Source organism: Myripristis murdjan, chromosome 21 (genome assembly GCF_902150065.1).
Source record: "Myripristis murdjan chromosome 21, fMyrMur1.1, whole genome shotgun sequence".
NCBI lineage: Eukaryota > Metazoa > Chordata > Actinopteri > Holocentriformes > Holocentridae > Myripristis > Myripristis murdjan.
In genome coordinates, this window is record NC_044000.1 from 19,630,460 (window position 1) to 19,648,635 (window position 18,176).

An 18,176-nucleotide genomic window follows, 5' to 3' on the forward strand; every position below is an offset into this window, starting at 1 on the left:
GAAACAAATTGATTAGCACTGGAAATAATTTTAACACCATTTTAACATCAAATATGAGACTGGATAAATCGTTAAGATGGAGACTTTACGATGTTTATCATCCTGACTCCCAGCCTTCCATTTTTTTCTTTTTCTCTCTTGGCCTAAAAGGCAAAACATCTCCTGCGCTGACGTTCACACATCAAAGATCACATCCTCTGTGATAGTCTTGAGAGATGTTTTTAATCAGTGTAAATTCAGATGTAGACGTACAGCAAACTGACACACACCGTACATACGCACAAAGAGTGTCTGAATACATCACTACTGGAAGAGTGAGACATAAATATTAAAGAGGTGAAGGCTTTTCCAGTTTCATACATAAAAAAATGTAAGAATGTTTTTTTGTACAAAATAATGAAACACATTTCTGCTTTGAGAATAATAATAATAATAATAAAAATAACATACAGATAGACAAGACACAGGAATCAATATGATTGTAATGTGGTGACCTCTTTGGATTCAATAAACCTTTTTTGCCTCATTTTTGCCTGCAAAACTTAAAATAAACAGCATGTTTAAGCTCAGTCCTCACACACACACACACACACACACACACACACACACAACACACACACACAACACACACACAACACACACACATGCAGATGCAGCTAATAGATTCAAGACTGAATGAGACATGAGTTGAGGCAGGTGGATGTTTTGATGTACTGTCTCCTGTGACTGAGCAGGAAAGGATCACGGTGGTCTGGCACATTGCTGGTGACAGTACATGGATGCACACCGCAGACGGGGGGGTGTTTTATGATTGACAGGTCTGCCCCGCCTCCTGCTGCAGCACCATCTCGTCCTTCCGGATGGGGAAGGTGTCGATGGTGGTGAAGATTTCGGCCGACGTGATGGGGAACGTGTAGCGCTGCTTGTCTATGCCCTGCTTGTCTACCAGCACCATGTTGAAGGACCTCTGCGGGATCCGGAGGAGTAACCTGGGTAATACACATCAGGCAAGCTGGATGTTATGGATGTGTTTGTCACAGTGTGTGTGTGTGTGTGTGTGTGTGTGTGAGGGAGTACCTGAGTTGCATTGCCAGCCCTGGGGGCAGAAGCCTGTGTCGAATACGACCGATTTGTGCTGGGTAGGTCCCAACCAGCTCTATCACTGTCACATGCCTCAGGTCCAAACCACACTGGGCATGCTGGGAGAGAGAGAGAGAGAGAGAGAGTGAGGGAGAGAGAGAGAGATTGATCTTGTTTGTCATTTTATAAAATTGTTATTGATTCTTATCCAAGCAAAAGTAGATGAAACAGTGTAAATTAGAGAGAATATACACTGCAAAAATCTTCATCTTAGGAAGTAATTTGGTCTGATATTCAAGGCTAAAAATCTAATTTTTCTTATAACAAGTTAAAAAATTGAAGTGGGATAATGAGACAATGTCACTTGTTTCCAAACTTTTCTTGAAATCTAATGCCATTTTCTTGCTAAGAGGGGGCTGATTTGCTTTATTTCATGTCTGCCTTATTTCATCATACTGATATTCGTTCCCAAGAAATTTTTTTTTAAAAAATTGGCTTTATCTCATCCCATTTGTTTTCCACTTGTTTTAAGAGAAACAAGATTTTAACACAGAATATAAGACTAAATGACTAAAAAAAAACTAAAGACAAAAATGGAGATGTTTGACAGTGTAAACCCTTTTGGATAAAAAAGCTGCCAACCAGCATCAGCAGCCACTAAAATGGACAGCGAGAGCACCAATTGACAGCCAGACAAGCAAACAGATTCCCAGACCAGCCACTTTCAGGTGATTAACCTGCTGAGTGCAATTTAAGTTTGGCTTGTCTCTCAGCGTATCACCCAGTCACTTTCAAAGGTCAAACCTTTTAAAGACAGCTCTGACTTAATGGCTTCTGATGAGCCGGGACACATCCAGGCTCAGAATAGCCTTATCAGAGTGGGTGTCAGCTTCGTTTAGTCATTGCTCTGACATTTTCTGTTAATCAGGAGCTGAAATGCTGCGCCCCTCCCTCTCTCTTTCTGTCTTTCCATCTCTCTGTCTTGGTTCCAGTCAAGTAGATGGGCAGGATAAACCCACAACACAAACACACACACAGCAGTATGGAGAGGACACACTAAATGACTGCAATGAAGTGAAGGACAAATTCATCTTTTAGTCGTGCAGCATATTGACTTCCATCAGTTTCTTCGCTCCTCTCCTCCCCCTCCCTCTCGGCTCCTCCACCTACAACTTCTACCATCTTTTAAAGTCTGGTCTCACCTGTAAGTTGGTCATCTGGAAGCGGTAGTAGTGATTGGCTGCCGTCGGGGCGGAGATGATGAGGAGCCGACGCTTCTCATAGAACTGGTCCAGCAGCGCCGCGGCCGTACGCACGCCCACGTTAATGTTCATGGCTGTGAGGATGTGGCGTAAAATAAAAAAATCAAAATATGGCATACAAGATATGGCCCACATTTAACCTCTTACACTATTCCGCACATATGTTTCTTTCTAACTTTGAAGCTACTTAAAGGAAAAAGGAAGGTGTTAATACAACAAAATATACAGTATGGCAGTGCACGGTTTCATTCTCAGCAGATAAAATCAAACAAAACACATGCAATGCAAACATAAACCTGCCATATTGAGCTGTTACTCCGGTAAGAGCTCCAGGTTGTGTTGTATAAGATAAGAGCTGCAAAACACAAGTCTCTCCCACCAGACAGCAATCCACTCATTCACGTCTCGCAGATGGAGAGGGTCGATGGAGGGCCGTCCGGTATTGATCAGCTGGATGTTGCTAATCAATGGATAGCGCACTATGACAGCAGACATGCCCATTTTCACCTTTGCCAAATCGCTCACATGGAACCAGTTTAACACAGGTAACCAAAGGTTTCCTGAGGGTGAATGTGTATCTGTGTGTGTGTGTGTGTCTGTGGAGATGTAGGCCTACGTACGAGCACAGCTTGTGTCAGTGCCAGACCAGGTGAGTCCGTACTGGCACACCCTGGCTGCGCTGCCCTGGAGCTCGAAGCCGCCGGTGCATTTGAACTCGCAGGTGGCGCCGTAGTTGTCGGCGTCGCTGTCGCACTTCATGTAGCCGTTGTCTGGAGGGAACAGGGGGCCGCAGCGGCGCACTGCACACAGCAAGGGCAAAACACACAGGACACACAAGTCAGGGGTCATGAGGGGCAGCATGGTGGGGACGTGAGTGAGAAGAATGTCCTTTAATATGAGGAATCAGGTTCACACTCTAATACTAGTGAGCATCTGCCCTGTTGAAAATATTATTTTTTTGTATGACTATCCCTTTACTTCCTCCCACTGGAAAAAATGTAATTACAATGACAAACTTGGTGGATATGGAGACACCCATCTCATCAAATAAAATGTCCTCTCTCCCCCTAACTCCCTTCGGTTTACACTTTTGAGAGATGTCTCTCCCTGTTAAGCTCTGCCAAAAAAAATCCAATTTCAACAGGACATGCCACAAATTAGGAAAGCAAGAAGCTCTCAGAAAGCCATTTGTCTTTAAGCAAAACACTGAAACCCTCGCAGCTCTGGTGGTGCAGTTCAGCAGCTTCCTCATCCGTGCAAAAACAAAAAACTGATCAATGCAGAATCACACTGTGTTATTATGAAAAGCCAAGAACAAAAGCTGCACACGGGTTGTCAGGTACATCAAAAGGAGTCCCTCTCCCACTTTTGGAGCCTCACCTCGCACTCTGACAGAGAAACGGCAAGATCCTTTGTTCCCCGCGCGGTCAAACACAGTGTACGACATCTTATGGAGCCCCTCTGGGAAGTCCGATTTTGATGGCTTGCCCTTTAGGATGACACTGCAAAAGACAGGAGATCAGTGTCACACTCTGATCTCCATGCTCAGAGCACAATGACAGCTTGTGCAGATCACAGGATAAAAGCAGACACAGTGTGCTGAAGCAAAATGAGGGGACAGGTCTGGTAGAGAGAGGGGGGGTCGCAAGCCGAGGGGTGAGAGGTGAAAGGTCAGACTGACTCTGTAAGGATGCCGTCTGCGGTGTCGACGCCCTCTGGGGTGTCCCAAGTCACCCTGGCGGTCAGCTTCCCCGGCTCTGCCCACTTATCCTTCAGATTAGGACACTTGATCACTGGAGCGTCCACATCTACAGAGACAGAGAGACAGAAAGAGAGAGAGGGAGCGGGGATAACGATGTGAAAAGTTGAAAATAAGGTCGTGCGGTGGCCTGGCCGAGCTCGGTCAAAAACAAATCAAATATAGCAGAGTCAGAACAAACTTTTAAGGCAAAAAAAACAAAATCTGTGACCCGAAATGGCCTAAATAACGTTGAGACCTCTCGTCCCAGAAAGTTAGAGGAGTCAGTATCATTTCACAGACAAAACACTGCACTGTAGTAGGGACACGGCGGCTGCGGCGGAGCGAGATCCGAATGAGTCTGCACAAGCACACACAAACCCTATCATTATCCACCTTCATCAAGGCCGCAAAGACTATTCAGCCACATACATGATTACATAAGTGCAGTTATTATATCTCCGCTTTCCCTGCAAAACAGTGTCAGTTTCATGCTCAGAATCCAATTTTCAATAAATAGAAAACTACAGCTGAAAATAGGCCGAGAGCACTTATGAGTTCTTAGTGACGAGAAACAAAATGCAGTGTATGTTTGCCTGCGTGTGCGTGTGCGTGCATGCATGTGTGTGTGTGCGTGTGTGTGTGTGTGTGTGCTATAGATCTTGTACATTTCCCAAGTTAATTATATAGTCTTGTAAGGGGGATTATCTTCATGGCAGGCTCTCATCCAGTGTCTCTGAAGCTGGCTTGGTGCCTCAAGCTTTAACCAGCGCTGCAGTCATGAGGACACTAAACCTATTTAAAGACCTTATTTAAAATTCTTAATTAAATCAATTTATTACACAGCAGGTTGTGCAGCCTGGACATTATCTCATGCAGTCAAAAGGATTCAGAGGAAAAGCATTCTGAGTTATGATTGCTAATATTCCTGCGGTTGGAAGAGTAGGCTGCAGGCTCCGAGCAGGATTTGAAACGTTTCCTATCCTGCGCATGTCGAGCAACATGAAACACACACATCCAGAAACACACACACACACACACACACACACACAGCCTTACCAACGCAGGTGCCGTCTCCAGCGCTCCAGGCCCTGTTGTGCTGGCAGACGGCGGTCTTCGGGCCCTTCAGGGTGTATCCAGGAGAGCAGAAGAACTCGCAGCGAGAGTTGAAGTAGGAGCCGTCGGAGCACTTGTAGCCCCCGTTAGGAGGCATGTTCAGCTTCGGACAGCGGATCTCTGTCACACACACAGAACACACTCACTTACACTTAAAAAACGTCAGATGTGTGTTTTTAGCAAGGTTAGACTGATGTATATGTTCATCTGATATACACATGTTTAATGTCTATTTGATTTACATGAACTAGTTGCCTGTAACAGGGATTTTCAAACTTTTTTTTATGTTCCAGACACACATACTGTAGGATATTTTGCCTCGATGTCATACTTGAACACATTTTTGTATCATAACAATTTCTGGTAAATTAAACTAGAGTGAAATCAGTGAAATCAAATTATTCCTCATTTTGCTGAAGGTCCCCTAGGAGCCACTCAAGGATCCCAGTCTGAAAACCACTGAGCTATAGAAAGCTCTGTTGTGACTGGTGTCCAAATACATAAATCCCAGGAGGTCAGCGCTCAGTGTCTTTGTCCCAGATAAACGGGACAAATTACACAAAAAGTTTAGAAAAAAACAACAACTTGTGTCTGTTGAGAGAGAATGTGTTTATAGAGGAGTGCTCACATCATCCATTCTGTATTTATTATTGTTATTTGTATTTATTATTCTACCTTTTATCTTTATTTGATCTTTTTTTTAGCAGCATATTATATTGTTGTTGCTGATGGTTTTATCTGTAAAAAGTGTGTTTGCATTTCTCGGCACAAAGAGAACACTCTGTCCTCGACGTGTCCCCCGAGTTGAAATAAAAAACTGAATTGAACTGAACTGAGAAACCTTTTTTATTATTGTCATTTTTATTAGCTGAAGTAGTAGCTGTAGCAGAAGCACTAATACTGGTTGAAATAGTAGTAGAAAAAGTGATATTAGTAGTTTAGTCTGTAGTAAAAGTTTGTTTTATTCCCTGTTGAATGAACTTTATGCTCTTTTATGTCAAGCACATTGTGTATTAAATATGCAAGTAGTAATAGTACTAGCAGTAGTGTAACTAGGAGAATAATAGTGCTAGTATAATACTGGGTTTTGTGTGTGTGCGTGCTCGTTCAGGTGTGTGTTGGCTCTCACCTCGGCAGGCGTAGTTAGCAGACCAGTGTTTGCTGGCCATGCACACCACCTCCGAGCTCTCGGCCTCGTAGCCCCTCTTGCAGCGGATCTTACACCGCGCCCCCATCACGTTCTTGTAGTGCTCGCCTCTGGGGGTGCGGCAGCTCACGTCGCCGTGCTTCAGCTTGATGGGCGCGCACCACGGGGTCCCTAAACACAGAGAGAGGAACCACAACTGCATCTTCCAAGCTGCTAACACCTGACAAGTCCCACGTTTGGACTTGAAACCTGCACCAACATCACATTTTCTTTGCTTAAATGGTTTTGAAAGGCAAGAGAGAGAAATGTGATTTGGGTCATTTCTTGTTAAGTTGTTTCCTGTTGCCTGTTTTTGAAGCAAATCAAATGAATCTGCCCAGGTTTCAAAGGGTTAAGGGTAATGCCATTATCTTTTTCGTGATACGTCTCTTGGGGCTCCAGTACACAAACACAAAAGAGGGAGAGAAGAAATGCTGTTAGCATCAGTATTCAACAAAAGGCTCTGGCTCTAGCAGCATGTCAGACGGTCTTTGAGTCAAAAAATACTTACCTGAAGATCACAAATGTCTGGGAGGATATTCTGTGAGAGACTGAAAATATGAAAACCCACCCATCATCTGTGTACAGACAGACAGGATGGATTTGTCATTAGCTTTATCTGCTACTTGCCGTGTTCCACAGTGTCTCTCGGGCTAAAAAAAGATTAGTCTTGCTTGAGGAGAGGACAGATAATAATGTGCAGAGAGCACTCAAGTTTGTGAGTGTGTGTACGTGTCTGTGCGTGATGGAGAGCGTGATAGAGAGCGAGTAAGTGTGCGCGCGTGTGTGTGTGGAGAGAGTGCGGCTCTATACTGCCACTTATCACTCTACTGATTTAATACATCAGCTTCCTTTTCATGCTGCTATCCCTGGATCTATTTCCATGTCTGGTCGCTTTTGTCTGTTCATCTCTCCAGATTCAGCGGCACAGAGAGCCCCGAATCAGATTAAGACATATCAGTGTTTTTATAAGACAATATAGTCCCAACCATGAGGGATACACATCCATCAAAACACCGAGTTTGCCTGCAGCTCTCCCATGTTGGATACCTCTGCCCATCTCTACAACGCTTGCGTAAAATTCCTCGTTTGATGCCAAGTTTGAGGGGCCACAAGGTTCGTATTCCACTGTGGGGAAATCAAATCTGCAGCCTATTTCCTGCTGGCATGGGACAAACACCCCTGTGGACCTGCACACACACACACACACACACACACATGGACACACACATGCAGAGCAGAGCACACGCCAGCTTAGGCTTACCTCCAAGTTGGAATGGTGATGAGTATTCATAACAGAGCGGGGCTCCCTCCCTCACTTTCTCCCTGTCTCTCGCTCTCTCTCTTTTCTTCTGTGTGTGTGTGCGTGTGTGTGTGTTTGTGTGTGTTGGCAAAGTCTCCTCAACCGCTGAGTAAGAGAAAATAATACTAGTTTTGAGCTTTTACACAAGGAGAGAGTTTGGTTTGGCCCGCAGAATAATGTTCCGTGTCTAACTGACCCTGAATTGAATCTGGAAGCTGCTTTGATGCAACTGAGTCAGATAATAAAAAAAAAAAAAAAAAAAAAAAAAAAACTGGCAGCGGCACCGCATTACGCCACCTTGTGACGAAAGGAACTTAGTAAACCCTGGAAGAGCCGAGTCAGGTCAACCTGATCTGATAAAAAAGTATAAATAATGATAATAATAATAGGCCAATAATAATAAAATACAGGCTGTCCCTGTAATGAAAATCTCTTGGCTTGCCAAAGTCCAGTCCCAGTGCATTAACGACCTGATAAATGTGTGTATGTGTATTTGTGTGTGTTATACTTGTGTGTTTATATGTGTGTGTGTGTGTGTGTGTGTGTGTGTGTGTGTGTGTGTTTAGGGGGGCATTAACCCCTTGAAACCTGAGCAAATTGGATTTCTTTCTAAAACATGGAGGAAAAAAGGCAATGAGCAACTTACCAGGAAATGACCAGAAAATTAGCTTTTACAAGAAAATGACCTGGAAATTACCTTTATAAAAACTACCTGAAAAATATGCCCAGAAAGCTATATTTATAATTATTGTACTTGAATATTTAAAATTAAGCTCCTAGGATAAAATTCATCTTGTCATTTTTTAACTAACTTAACTAACTAATTTCTTGTTAATTTTCGGATGATTTCTTGTAACGGTGCTCGTTGCTTTTTCCCACATTTTTTGAAAGAAATCAAATGAACCCACTGAGGTTTCAAAGGCTTAACTGAGAGCTTCACATGCAGTCACCTTTGTATCTACGTGAATACCAGTCTTCATCGTCTCCATAGGCGTACTGTCCTGAGCCTGGGAAACAGAGAAAAGGAGAAAAAGGCAACTAAGAAGCTAAAAGCAAGAAAAAGAGCTGCACTCAGGATGTTTAGCAATGTTTGAAAAGCATTGTCTTGGTCTGTCCTGCAGGCTTTTGTGGCAAAACAGCAGAAAACAAGAACAGGCTTGAACATATTGCTAAACATTTTCATCCAAAATAAACCACATGGGATGATCTCTAAAAGATCTCTTGGGTGAATGAAAGAGATTCTTTCTTTCCATCTGGTTTGAAAAAAAAAAAAAAAAAAAGAATCTATTTAACACAAAGATTCACTTTTTTCAACCCAGTGGTCCTGTAGTACCCATCATTTGCATACAGGAGTAAAACTGTAAACTTTATGTTCATTTGGGGCTGGTGCAGAGTGAAAGGGCCATACTTACTGTAGCACACAATCCATATCAATTTGTTTGACCTTTGGAGAAAAAGGCAAAAAAAAAAAAAAAAAAAAAAAAAAACGCAGGGATGCTAACCGGTGGCCGCTGGACCGGTTGTTGACCGTCTGAACTTTAACTGAATAATCTTGTCGGTTAATTTTAAAACCGAATGTGTTGCCGACACAAATGCGCGTGTCATATCGTAAATACCGTAACTTCCGTAAAGTTTGCTCTATCGAAAAAATTCCAACTGTTCCTGCAAGCTAAGAAGTTGCTCATGAACCCACATACAGGTTAATACGGTAAACATGACGGGACGCTCTGCCGGGTTTGGATTACATCATCATGCACAGAGCTCAGCTCGATAGAGACAGACCGGAGAAATGAGCCAAGCTTATGGTGATCGCGTATAGTTTTGAACAAAGTTTGTCATGCAAGTCTGCGAGAGTCATAAAACCACCAAGCAGACTCATCGAGGAATCTGGAGACAATATTTTTCACAAGGAGAGAGAGATTTCTTCTACACCACAGTAAGCAACATGCGTAAATTACATAATATTTGTAGGATATCATGTAGGCTATGTACAATATTTGACTTCGGGATGAATGGTGTTCCATATTATCTTATGTCTGAACTGGTTTTGGGCCTGCTGAGGGGACATCCGTGGTACAGAACGGACACAGTCGCATTTTTGACTGTCTGTAAACTTAACAGATGGTCAAATAATATTCTCGGTTAACCGAAATAAACCGATTAATTTGATTGAAACCCTTATTTATTCTCGGAAGACAGTTGAGGTTTCCCTCTTTTACAATGCCGCCGAGATACACTTTAAAATACATCAACAACAAATAGGATATACCTCATTCATTATAATGACAGGAAATACACATAATAAACAGAAAGAAAAGGAAATACATATAATACACTGTTAATAAAGTTATAAAACTGGCTTATGAATAATGAGGCCCGGTGGTCGACCAAGAAATTTTTCCATTTCCGCCATCCCTACAAGCAACAAGTTTAACTGCAAAATATCACATCAATCCCAACATCAGTGATATTTAAACTTCAAAAAGGCAGCTTCTCCGAGAGATTTGAAGGAGGATTGAGTTGAAACGTTTCTTCGCGGTGGCCAAAATCTCTGCAGCGGAGCGATTCTAATGAAAGATAAAACATGAGGCGAATTGTGATGAGCCAGGAGGACTATTTTAGGGAGGAGGGAGAGATGTGTGTGTGTTGTGGGGTGGGGGGTACAGTACTGCAGGTCAGGAAGTGATAAAACAGAGTAGAATGAGGAAATGGGTGAGGAAGGGGTTAAAGGGGAAGGCGGGAGGGGAGGGATGTTGTTCAGCCTTGGCCCCAGGATGTCGTGAACCCCGGTGTGAATGTGTCCTCTGTTCAGGATCCACGACAGACAACAAGGGAGAAGTGTTTCACCCTTCAAACAGCTTCATACATCAGCCACGCGTTTGTTATCAGCAAATGTGACGCCGCTGATGCCGCTTGGAGAGGAGCGCGCGTCGCCTCTCTTCTGATTCCTCATCTCGGCTTTTCTGTCAGATAAAATTAAAACTGTCTGGAGCAGAAGCCGCAAGTCGACAGAAAACACGGGAAATCAAATCTGCAGTCTATTTCCTGCTGGCTTGGGACAAACACCCCTGTGGACCTGCACACACACACACACACACACACACACACACACTGTAGATGCACACTGAGGTTTTAGCAGTCGGCTCACACACAGCAGAGTTTCTCCTGAGCGAGCCCACGTGCTGAGTGAGTCAGATTTAGATGTCTAAGGGGGAAAAGCTTTAGTGTCTGGTGCTCAAAACAGTCTTAATGGAGGGAGCAGAGAGAGGTATGGAAAAGTAATTACAGGTGAGTGAGTGTGTGAGTGTATGTGTGTGTGTGTGTGTGTGTGTGAATGTTGCTCCTGCATATTCATCAGCTGTGTAACCACCTCACAGTCTCTCCCCACAGACAGGCTGTAATAATATAACACTCCCTGTATCTGCTGCGTTAACTGCGAAGTTTCACCTTTACTGAGACAGCAGAGCACCGATTTCAGACCCTCAGCGTGATCACGAACAGCAGAGATGTAGAACAAACAATGATATGGTGAGAAAATAATCATATTGCAATTATTTTGACAGATACTGTGATTGCAATAGGACTCCGTTTCAGAGTGACTGATTGTTTTTTGCGTCGTAATTTTCATTTTAACAGCAAAAAACTAAATGAAGATGACGATGATTTTCTTACATACAATACAATTTGGAGGCCAGGGTATCTGTAGCACCACATTACTTGAGTTTAACTCATTTATACTTCTATTTTGTTGCACATTTTACTTCAATTAAAAAAATCACAGCTCCTGCCATTTGGTTTCTAAACTTGGCCATATTGTGATTTCAATATTTCTGTTGCTTGTTCAGCCCTGTGTCAGGAGCAGCAGAGATTCACAGACTCCATCACTTCTCCACATTCCAGTGTTTCCCTTCAATTTCATCTTAACTGCACATTTGCTGGCAGTTTCCCGGGTGCGCCCGCATGGCCAGGGGGCACTCCCAAGCCCTGATAGAGCACCATATTTCCCCAGAGACCAACGCAGGCAGGCTGTGTCTCTCAACGCGTTATGGGAAGCCACAGGCAGCAGCAAAGGTCTACACTGTCTGACACCTAATTAGTCGATCTCTCAAACATCAGCCACCAATATCTCTCTCTCACTCTCTCTCTCTCTCTCACACACACACACTGGCAGTCACCGCAAGCTACCAAATAACCTGCTTCCAAAAGTTTCTAAAGATACCAAACATGTCTTGCTGAATTACAGAGGAATGTGTATGAAATGCTGAACAAGACACTGAGACATTGTCTTTTTGATATGATGGTGCAGCCGCAAAACATCGGCGTTTTTGGGTTTGAATATTTCATTCAGTACAGGTGTGACGGAGCCTCAGCGAACTGTTGCAACCAGCAGATGCAGAATACTGTGCATATGTGACATTTTGGCATACAACGTGGGAATAAAGTGCTTTTGCCTCACTCTGAAGTTGCCCTAAGGGGAAATCTGAGGGAGAATCAGGTACTTAAGGGTTAACGAGTCCTCACTGTCAGATCCTTAAGTCAAGTTCAAGCCAGGAGACTTAAGTTATCCTGACTTGACTTTTGCACGTTTATTTGTGCTGCAGGGTTCAGATAAGTTCACAATAGATCCATTTGGGATTATGAGTCAAGAACTTGTGTCAACTCCTCTTCTTTTCTTTTCTCTTTAAGATTTTTTTTTGGCGATTTCTGCTTTTTATCAGACAGGCGCAGTGGAGAGAGATGGGAAAGATGGGGCAGAAAAAGGGGATGGCATGCGGGACTCGAACGCGGGCAGGGAGCCTCAGTGGTACACAGGACACCCTCTACATGATGAACCACTGAGGGACTCCTCAAACTTTCTTCTTTATGAGAGTGGGATATAAATTCAAGAAAGTTATGTGGAAGGATAAAGTTCCTGCGACAGAAAAATTTACTTTGAAAGTGCTAACGTAATTCTTTGGCCCACTTGGGGTTTAACTGTCTCACTGGCAAAACTTTATTCAGCTTTTATTAAAATATATTATTTATACTCCATCTTGGAATTAAAGTTAGATATTTTGAATATATCACACCCCCAAACCTGCTCTAATTTTAACTTTCTTTGCAGGGATTCTTATAGCAGGACCCTTTGGTATATCTTAATAAGATCTTGTGGTGAACTGAGCTTCAGAAATCTGGAGCACAGTGTTCAATAGCTGCGTCACCTGGGGTTTCTAGGAAAATAAAGATGATACATGTGAAAATGGGGAAATTGCACTTACAACACACCTTCTCTCCTCTAGTATTAATATTATCATTAGTGCATAGTTAGATGCACTTTTTCAAACAGGAATTTCTGTAGTGGGATATCCCAAGTCAGTGGTTACTGATGTGGGCATAGTAAATCAACATGCACAGTGTGTTCCTGCACTGATGCACTTTAGCTTCCAGTTTACAAGCCACACCAGACGGCTGTAACATGCTATGATTGGGCAGAAACCATAACATTTTTCATGGAGTGTGGAAAAATAAAGCCAACAGTATAAAGACTCCCTTTTATCTCCCCTTTAATGCTTTCGATTTTTACATTGGCGATGCCTGTGCCAGATCCTGTTCCGATTCCAAATGGACACGAAAAAAAGCACATCAGCAGTAATTCATCCACGTGCGCCTCCAGTAAATCTGTCAACATGCTGAGCTGAGATCTCCAGTCAACGTCACGCTCTCTGTCTTCTGTCCAATGTCAAAGAGTTCCTCCGAGAGAGAGATATCAAGATGGAGAGAAAAGAGCCCACAAACCTCTGCGAGCTAATAAGCCTCAGGTTACTGAGCCTGATATTCCAATTAGCCTTTCTCTGCAGGCTTGTAATATGAAGTGCCACCGTACTGAAGCTTATTACGTATAAATGTTGGACTACAGTACAGGAGGCTCTATCACAGCTCAGGCAGCACTGAGCTCAAAAAAAGTGCCCGTCAGCTATCTCTCTCTCTCTGTCTCTCTTTCTGGGTTCAACGTCCTATAATTGCATGGCATGTTACGTCATTCTTTTTGGAGCAATTTCCAAATGATTTCTATCCTATTTTATACAGACATGCCTCCCTGCTCTGTGATTAATCAACAGCCTCGGACCCCCAGGCGCACAGTGCTGCTCACGAGCTCTTCTCTGCCTTTCTCTGGCAGAGAAACAATACAACTGAGCAATTAGAGCAACGGTTCTCTCCGGTGATGCTGCTTACTGGCATTTCCCTGGGTTACATCACAGTGTTATAGGAGGACCTGTCTGCTCCAGACCCACATCAGCATGAGGCATCATGGAAAATATGAGCAGACTTTTTGTAAAATTGATGTAGCATGGGTTTCATTGAGAGAAGAAAACAGGGCAAGCATAAAAATGTCAGGAGTAAAGGACTGGGCAATGTGAGCAATATCTTTTATTTAAACCTTGATGTTCTGGCAATATTGTAAGGATGACGACTGGTGCTATAATCAGACATTTACACACAAGACATGTGTGCTAAACAATCATTAGTAAAGTGGATATGATGACGAAGCAAGTAGGGGTGCAATAAGTTGGGGAAATTGCATCGCTATGTTGTAATGCAGCCTTTAAAAACCAAAAGATGTCAGCTCTCATACCGTAACATGATTTTACAATATCCAGAATCACGATATCAATATAGCATCAATACATCATCTCTACCACTAGCTCAACTTCAGTCTTTTTAAGAAGCGAGGCAACTGTGAAGCACCTAAAAGCTCAACAACAGCTCCTTTTTACAAACCTCACAGAGTTAATCTCAGGCATTCACACACACACACACACACACACACACACACACACAGATCCCAAGGATTTCAACCTATTGCACAAACACTCCCATCTGAAGGCATGTACACACAACTGGTAATGGGCGAACTGACCCTCACAACAAACACAAACACACTTGTGTAAAATAAACTCCTCACAGATGCACACACACACACACACACACACGTTGGTTTTACTATATTTGTGAGGACATTGTACTGACTTACATTCACTCTGTGCAGCCTTTCCCTAATCTTAGCCATCGCCACTCGAACCCTGATCTTAATCTAAACCTAAATCTAACCTTAACCTTAACCTTAACCTTAACTAATAAGACAGAATTAGCCTGCGGGAGACATCCAAAATGTCCTCACAAGAACACTGGTTTCTCAACAGCTGCTCCTCACAAGTACAGCTAAACAAGCCCACACACACCAACACCAGTGTCCTGAGTGTCAATTTGACGAGTGTGTACTCTGTCAATGTAAATCTGCCCAGCAGCTCAAGTTCATGTTTCAGCCTGTATGATCATACATCACCGGTGAGACACACTCACCCCTGGCTACAGAGTGCATATATGATTGAACTTGCACTGCGACATACACACACACACACACACACACACATGCACAGACTTACTCTACACATATACTCTCTTCCATCCCAACTTTATCCCTGCCCTGCTTGAGCTTTGAAGTCATTTCAGTTCCTCATTACTGTCCAGTGAGTGTGTTTCACCGCAGGCTACAGTCACTGCTCTGTTTGAGCCAAGCCAAAGCCTCGGTGAATGTTTTCTTGTGCTGAATGGTAGTGCTGATGGTTTTCAACAGTGTGTGTGTGTGTGTGTGTGTGTGTGTGTGTGTGTGTGTGTAAGGGAGGGAGAGAGAGTGAGAGAGACAGAAAGAAAGAGGAAAAGAGAAATTTCCTTCAGTATTTACTTAACACCGAGACACAGAAACTCATCAGCCAAGTACTGTAAATAGTTTCAACCTGAGCAACATTCATGCAGATGTGAAGCCCACTCACTCCCGTTCCTGTGCTATTTTTCAGCTCTCACAGCTGATGAGAACTCCACTCTCAGCAAACTGAGCAAAGCATTAAAAAACTGTGGGGGGACAGCCAAAACCAACATGAGGAGGTGAAAATGTGCTCTCATTTGTTCTAAAATAAGTCAGCTCGGGCTTTGAAGCTTCCTGGCGGCACCGGATCGCAGCTCTGAGGCTTTTCATTAATGCCACTGACCGACCGAGAGCTCTGTGCAGGAAAACGCACCCCAGATGCACACTGCACTCCCCCCGCTTCCCACCCCCTCCACGTAAACACAAATGCGGTGCACCAAAACCAAAGCGCTGGAGATAAGAAAACCCTTAAATGCATGCAAAAGAAAAAGATCTCGACCTATGGCACGACCAAAGCGGCTCAACTAACCCCAGTCTCTAAAAAAAGCAGTGATATGTGAATTTTGTCCAAACAGATAAAAAATAGGTTATTCGGTTATTTCATCATCCTGGCCCATGCAGGGTTTAAAAAAAAATCAAAGAGGTGAATATGGGCCTGTGCCAGTCCTACCTTCATACCCTGAGCAGAGGCAGAGCTGGACAAGCAGGAGCACCAGTGGCCACATGTCCATATTGAGACGCGGGACGCTCTTCAACAGATGAAGGGAGCCTGCAGGAAAACTTCCAGCGCATTCCTGCTTTCCAAAGGCCCGCCTCTTGCTCCAGAAACAAGGGAGGATTTTCCTAATAGAGTGAGGCCCGGCCGGCACGGGGGCACGGCAGATAGCAAAGACGGACGGTCACACCGTTTCACTTACATCGGGATATTTGTCATATAATTTTCATATGCTCAGTTTTCTGGTGGCAATAGAAGAAAAGAGGGTTAAACCGAGGCTTTCAGTCGGTTATTATAAGGCAAAGAACCACCGCTGTATATAAAAAAATCAATTATTGCCCACATTTATAAATACATTATTTTCAATTTCCCCTCTATAAAAGCTCTTATCCTCACATAATTACAGCCATGCTATTCATAGCCTATGCTATTCATTTTCTTGCATTAAGATTTAACTCAGTCTAAGAGATGGTAAAAAAAAAAAAAAAAAAAAAATGCTCTTTTTTTAATAATATTTTTTATTTTTAACTTCTCATAGGGGATGCAAAATTTTTCTTTGATACTGTATTGAGCTACTCAAGTCAATAGTTTTTTGTTGTGTTTATTTTTCAAAAGATGAATAATTCATGTAGCCTATTTTTTTCCTTTGTCTTGATAACCTGCTGCTGTAACAGAAGAATTTCCCAATTTGGGATCTCTATCTATCTATCTATCTATCTATCTATCTATCTATCTATCTATCTATCTATCTCTTTGAAACACATACACACTCACTCACACACTGTAATATCCCTCTAGTCCCCTGTAGGGACTTTAAAGTGGAGCCTGTAATGGGGTGCAATTGATGGGATTTTCTTCTCTTTTGCTATTCCTGTGTGATCATTATATCATGATATTATTATATTATATGATGTTAACTTAGTAGCTTCAAGAGTGGGCTAATTTGGCCTGACATTAGGCTACCATTATTCTAAAAAATTACCTCTGGTTTACAATAGAGGTCTTTCATAAGAATACACACACACTCAGAGAGTGGGTGCACACAGTGAGAGTGCAGGGTTGGTTAAGGTCTAATTATTGTTTAAATTTGCCCTCCTCATGCATACGGTCGGCTTGCAAACGAGCCCTCTGCAGCCTGTCAGGGGGCGAGTCTGCACACGAAGGTGTTAAAGTGCTCCTTGTCTTAACAGGAAACACGAAAGGGGGCGTGTGGTGCAGTGAGCCACTGCTGGAGTCTCTTCTGATCTGTAATTATAAGGGTGCATCCAAGCATGATGCAGGCTTGCAGCAGAAAATGTCCTTCTTGGGTCACAGTCAGGGAAAAAAGAGCCATGACTGTACCTTTGCTCACCTGGGTCTGCAGGCTGGGTCTGCCGCTTTGATGTGGTAGTTGCAGCCGGTGGTTTTGGGTTTATGCATCCAGTCTGTCTCTGAATTTTGTTTGGCCTTGTTTAACTGTTGCTTACATGGAATCACACTTAGCTGGTGCTTTAAAATGAAGAACTGCCTTAAGGTTCAAGTATTTTAAAGCATTTCTTTCCCAGCTAGCTCAAGGAAACCCCCCTCCACCCTATCCAGACATACAGAGCACTCATTTGTAATTACTCCAGGCACTCCTCCATAAAAGGTAGTGAATAGGACTTTATTGCATAGTACACAGACAGATCAGTTGTCTTCATTTTAACGTACAGTGAGGTACAGTTTGGAAATGTCTGACTCTGGATAGCTGCTAAAATCTGCTTCTTCTTCTAAGCCTAAGAACCATCTCATCCATAGAAAGCAACATTCAACACTGCCAGTGGAAAACAAGGCAAAGACTCAAGTTAAAAATGGATTTGTGAGAACATGAAGATCGAAAGATGTAATTTTTACTATAAACCATACAGACTGAGAGTGGAACTATCTCAAATTACACATGGAGCAAAAACATCACTGAAGGTCTGCAGCGCTACTGTGGCCAGCATTTCTTACAGTCATTTCTTATAGGCTCACAGTTCATCTGAATTACACTTAAAGGTGCCCTATGCAAAACTGTTGTGGGTCAAATGAAGCAACAACCCTTTAGACTCAACTGACAAAAACATGGAATAAG

At 43.0% G+C, this 18,176-nt stretch overlaps 1 protein-coding gene across 1 annotated transcript; it reads right to left on the reverse strand.

Moving 5' to 3' along the window:
• Positions 1-246: 246 nt before the first annotated feature.
• Positions 247-16,121, reverse strand: srpx (sushi-repeat containing protein X-linked). Its single transcript, XM_030080872.1, has 10 exons — positions 16,040-16,121; positions 8,636-8,692; positions 6,326-6,514; positions 5,140-5,316; positions 4,024-4,150; positions 3,723-3,844; positions 2,963-3,142; positions 2,283-2,416; positions 1,078-1,199; positions 247-989 (listed from the first exon to the last, which is right to left on the reverse strand). The coding sequence occupies exons 1-10, from the start codon at positions 16,098-16,100 to the stop codon at positions 806-808; spliced, it is 1,353 nt and encodes a 450-aa protein (XP_029936732.1). The 5' UTR covers positions 16,101-16,121; the 3' UTR covers positions 247-805.
• Between the last annotated feature and the right edge of the window lie 2,055 nt (positions 16,122-18,176).

What these genes read in the sequence shown, in the direction of transcription:
- srpx (XM_030080872.1), bottom strand. Translation starts at nt 16,100, where the DNA reads ATGGACATGTGGCCACTGGTGCTCCTGCTTGTCCAGCTCTGCCTCTGC. An exon ending in TTTCTCTGTCAGAGTGCGAG is followed by an intron (nt 3,143 to 3,722) that starts GTGAGGCTCCAA and finishes TGCTGTGTGCAG; the next exon opens with TGCGCCGCTGCGGCCCCCTG. An exon ending in GGGCTGGCAATGCAACTCAG is followed by an intron (nt 990 to 1,077) that starts GTACTCCCTCAC and finishes TGTATTACCCAG; the next exon opens with GTTACTCCTCCGGATCCCGC.